Raw genomic sequence first — 4,458 nt, forward strand, 5'->3', positions numbered from 1 at the left:
TATTATATTATATTATATTATATTATAATCAGCCTTCTGAAACATGGAGTCAAGATTCTCATCTCTCACCTCATCCTTGGGGCCCTCAAACACTGCCACAGGTCCTGGCCCGGGGCTGTCCCCGGTGCTGGCAGTGCCCAGTGCCCACTGCCCTGCTCCACAGGTATCCCCAGGCGGTGCCACCTTTGTGGAGGGTCCGGAGGGAGATGGGGACGAGCAGCTCAGGGATGTCACCGGCGCCTGTCCCATGCTGGCCTTTGCCCAGCGGCATTTCCGTGCCGCACGACGTGGGACCACGTGAGTGTCCAGAGGTGGGACAGGGGCGTGCCATGGTGGGGACACCTGTGCTCACCTGCTCCCTTGTCCCTCCGCCAGGGACTCCCGTGGGATGAAGTTGCCAAGTGTGCTGGAGATGCTGACGTTCACCAAGGTATGGGGAGGTGGAGTTCTGGGTGGCCTTGTCCTGCTGTCGCCTGCAGGTCCCTTTGAGGTCCCAGCAGGGTCCCAGAGCTGGCCCTCTCTCCCTGCTCCAGATTCCCATTCAGGAGTCCCTCATTGAATTTGTGGATGGTGGCCTCAACAAACTGGCTGCTGAGGCTTTCCAAGGTAGGCAGGGGCACGAGTGTCCTGTCCCCCTGTCCCTCAGCCATCCCCAGCCCTGTCCTTGGAGGAGGGTGGGGCTGGACTGGGATGGGCAGAGGGGGTGTCCTAGGGGAGTTTAGTTCTGGTCCCAGTGCTCCATGTGCCCAGGATGTGCCCACCCAGGAGAGCACGTCCCTGAGGAAGGGACCTGCTGACCTGTGTCACCGTGTGGCTTTGTTGTCCCCAGCCGTGATGAAGTTCATGGGTGACCATCCCCTGCGGGGGCACACAGAGCTGGACATCGTCTGCACCATCCTCAAGGTAAATCTGGGGCGCTGAGTCCTGGGGGTGGCCTGGGCAGGGGGTGGCAGAGAGGTGGCAGCTGTGCCTGTCCCCAGCTGTGTGCAGAGCACGAGGCCCTGCGTGATGAGGTGTATTGCCAGATCATCAAGCAGATCACCAACAACACCAGCTCCAAGCCGTGAGTCCCTCCACCCACGTGGGACAGCAGCAGAGGCTGGCACTGGGACACCTGTACCCTGGCCAGGCCAGCTGCTCCAGCCTGGGGGACACCTGGGCACCTCATCCCTGTGCTGCTCCCCAGGGTGATGGGTGCCACCCTGGGCACTCTCACCTTGCTTAGGGGATCAGCCCTGGCTGTTCCCACAGGGACAGCTGCCAGAGGGGCTGGAGGCTGCTCTACATCCTCGCTGCCTACTACAAGTGCTCCGAGGTGCTCCGGCCCTTCCTCCTGGCCTTCCTGCAGGATGCCAGCAGGCACCCGGAGCTGCCTTTCCATGGTAGGGGCTGTGCACACCCCAGGGTGCTGGGAAAGGACACCCCAGGTGTCACAGAGCTCAGCAGGAGCTCTAACAAAGCCAGCATGGCAGTTCAGCCCCATCCTTCATCCCGGTCCCTGCTCCTGCCAGGCATCGCCAAAGCCTGTGAGCAGAACCTGAGGAAAACCCTGCAGTTTGGTGGCCGCAGCCTCTTCCCCAGCAGCATGGAGCTCAAGGCCATGGTGGTGAGGCCAGGGGCTTGTGGGGTGGAACAGGGCTGGTGTCAGCTTGAGATTCCCCTCAAAATTTCTGGGTACCCGCATAGGGTCAGGTTCTCCCTGTGGGCTTGGGATCTCCCTCACACACGACCTTGGAATGAAGCTGATCCTTTTTGGGGATCTTCCCAAGAGAGCACAGCCCTTCTTAGGGTCTGCTCTTCACCACTTTGGGGGTGCCCTGAGCCTTCAGGGGTCCCCAGTGGTGTGATGGAGCTCTGTGGACATGGAGTGGGGGCCTGATGGTTCAGCTGGACAGGATGGGCAAGAGACAGGATGATCCCAATGGGATGGTTCCTTAGGGATAGCTGCAGGATTTGGGGTGTCCTGGGGGTTCTTGCTGTGTGAAGAGCCCCTCTGCACCCCAATGTGTCCTCCCATGCAGGCTGGACGCAGCGCCAAGCGCCAGCTCTTCCTCCTGCCCGGTGGCATCGAGAGGCACCTCAAGATCAAGACGTGCTCGGTGAGCCGGAGGGGACAGGAGGCTCAGTGCACCCCAAGATTATGGTGATGGTTCTGGTGAAGATTATGGTGACACCTCAGCTGTGGGCACCCAGAGCGGGTGGATGTGGGGGGGCTGCACCCTTTGGCTGCCCCTGCTGTGGGACTTCATCCCCTGGGAAAAGCAGATCATCACTGGGATGAGCCTCAGTGCAGGACAAGTTGGTGGCCCAGAGCACAACAGGGGGACGTGGCAGTGTCCCAGCCACCTGTCCCTGTGCCCAGGTGGCTCTGGATGTGATCGAGGAGCTGTGCTGTGAGATGGGGCTGCAGAACCCAGAGGCTCTGGAGGAATACATCCTCTTTGTGGTGACCGACAGAGGTGAGGAGCTGGCAGGGGTGGGACAGATGGGACAGGACAAGCCGGGATGGGACAGCCATGGCCAAACTCAGACTCCTGGGTGGCACAGGGCAGAGCGTGCGGCCGCTGACCCGCCGGGAATACGTCCTGGACGTGGCTGCAGAGACGGAGCTCCGGGACAGCAGCTACAGCTTCTGGTGCCGCCGCGTGGTCTGGGGCCAGCCCCTCAAGTTCGACAACGAGCTCTACGTCACCGTCCACTACAACCAGGTCGGGCCACCCCATCAGCCTCCCCCAGGGCCACCTCCCTGCCTCCCTCAGAGCGTGCCCTGTCCCCAAGCCGTGTCCCTGTGCTCTGTACCCCTCCCAGGTGCTCCCTGACTACCTCAAGGGGCTGTTCACCGTCCTGCCGCCGGCGAGGCCGGGAGAGCAGCACTTCCCGCACGTGGCCAAGCTGGCCGCCCTCCAGCACCGAGCCAAGGACCGCCACCAGCTCCCCACGGCGTACGGCAGGGCACAGGGCACCTGGAGGGGGGAAACACGTGTCGTGTGGGACTGGAGACCCACTGGGCAGCGCTGGCCCTGACCTCGGGCTCCCCACAGGAGGGAGATGCAGGACTACGTCCCCCCGCAGCTCTTCCGCCTGCTGAGGCCGCAGTCCTGGCTGCAGATGGTGACCCAGCACGTGCAGCAAGCCCAGGCACTCAGCGCCCACCAGGCCAGGGCACAGTTCCTGGGTGAGGGGACAGAGATGGGGACAGGGAGAGGATGCAATGCTAATGAGGACATAGTGCTAATGAAGATGCAGTGCTGCCTGGAGGGTGATGGTGATGGGGATGCGATGCTGGTTGTACCTGCACAGAGCCTGGGGTGCTGGACAGGGCAGGGACACCCATTTTTTCCCCTGGCTGCTCCTGGGTGCAATGGGCAGATGGGGGTGGCAGTGGGCACTGAGACCCCGTCCTCTGCCCTGCAGGGCTGCTGAGCGCCTACCCCATGTTTGGCTCGTCCTTCTTCTACATCCAGAGCTGCAGCAACAACGCCATCGTTTCGCCCTGTATCCTGGCCGTCAACCAGAACGGCCTCAACTTCCTCAGCAAGGAGACCCACGTAGGTGTGGGGCCGTGTGGGACCCATGGAATGGCTCGGGTTGGAACAAACCTTAAAGCCCATCCAGTTCCACCTCATGGCCATGGGCAGGGACACCTTCCACTAGACCAGTTTGCTCCAAGCGGTGTCCAAACTGGGGTCCCTGGTCCCCTTAGAGGGGTTCCAGGGCACACAGGCCACCCCCCTGTCCCCTCCCAGGAACTCATGGCCAAGTTCTCGCTGAATGAGATCCACTCCACGCGGACGCAGCGCCCGACGGCCGGATCCAGCTCTCCCTACGTGGAGATCACTCTGGGAGACCTCCTGGCCCAGGGCATCACCCAGCTGCAGCTGGAGCAGGTCGGGGACACCTGGGGACATCGGGGGGAGGCCCTGCTGGGGCTCTCACTGTGGTGGCACGGCCACTGCCCATCGGTGTGACCCTCTGCAGGGCCTGGAGCTGTGCCGCGTGGTGGCCGCGCACATGGAGAGGCTGCTGGGTGCCCGGGAGAAGAGGCTGACGCTGCCGCCCAGCGAGATCACCCTGCTCTGAGCCCGCCACGGCCGGGACCTCGGCACCCCGGACCCCCGGCATGGGGGACAGAGGGCGCAGTGACCATGGGGTGTCCCCAGCTTGGCCAGTGGCCACTGTCCCCCTGTCACCACCCCGCTGTTGTTCTGGGGTTTTATACACGCCGGGGAGCCTGGCATGACTCGGTGTCCGTGGTTTTGTGTTGCGCTCGCTGCCGCAGGGGGGATGCTGCCCCCCATGTCTGATTCCCCATCGATCACTATGTGCTGTTTCCTATTCCCGGTGCCTCAGTTTCCCCTACCGATCTTCGTGTCAGTTTCCCCATCTCGGTGCCTCAGTTTCCCCTCCATCCCGCCCGTGCCTCAGTTTCCCCGTGCCCCCCCTTCAGTCACTCCCGCC

The 4,458-nt window shown here is 62.9% G+C and overlaps 1 protein-coding gene across 1 annotated transcript in view; it reads left to right on the forward strand.

Moving 5' to 3' along the window:
- Positions 1-4,187, forward strand: part of MYO15A (myosin XVA) — a 23,628-nt gene extending 19,441 nt beyond the window's left edge. The window contains exons 50-64 of the mRNA XM_031061060.1: positions 164-297; positions 376-430; positions 534-606; positions 830-903; positions 981-1,063; positions 1,252-1,382; positions 1,512-1,606; positions 2,022-2,099; positions 2,363-2,459; positions 2,548-2,708; positions 2,809-2,942; positions 3,042-3,175; positions 3,415-3,548; positions 3,747-3,887; positions 3,979-4,187. Of these exons, the coding sequence (XP_030916920.1) occupies positions 164-297; positions 376-430; positions 534-606; positions 830-903; positions 981-1,063; positions 1,252-1,382; positions 1,512-1,606; positions 2,022-2,099; positions 2,363-2,459; positions 2,548-2,708; positions 2,809-2,942; positions 3,042-3,175; positions 3,415-3,548; positions 3,747-3,887; positions 3,979-4,080 (1,626 nt within the window). The 3' untranslated portion in view covers positions 4,081-4,187. The remainder of the gene's footprint in view (positions 1-163; positions 298-375; positions 431-533; positions 607-829; positions 904-980; positions 1,064-1,251; positions 1,383-1,511; positions 1,607-2,021; positions 2,100-2,362; positions 2,460-2,547; positions 2,709-2,808; positions 2,943-3,041; positions 3,176-3,414; positions 3,549-3,746; positions 3,888-3,978) is intronic.
- The last annotated feature ends 271 nt before the right edge of the window (positions 4,188-4,458 follow it).

This window comes from Geospiza fortis, unplaced genomic scaffold (assembly GCF_000277835.1).
Source record: "Geospiza fortis unplaced genomic scaffold, GeoFor_1.0 scaffold213, whole genome shotgun sequence".
Taxonomy (NCBI): domain Eukaryota; kingdom Metazoa; phylum Chordata; class Aves; order Passeriformes; family Thraupidae; genus Geospiza; species Geospiza fortis.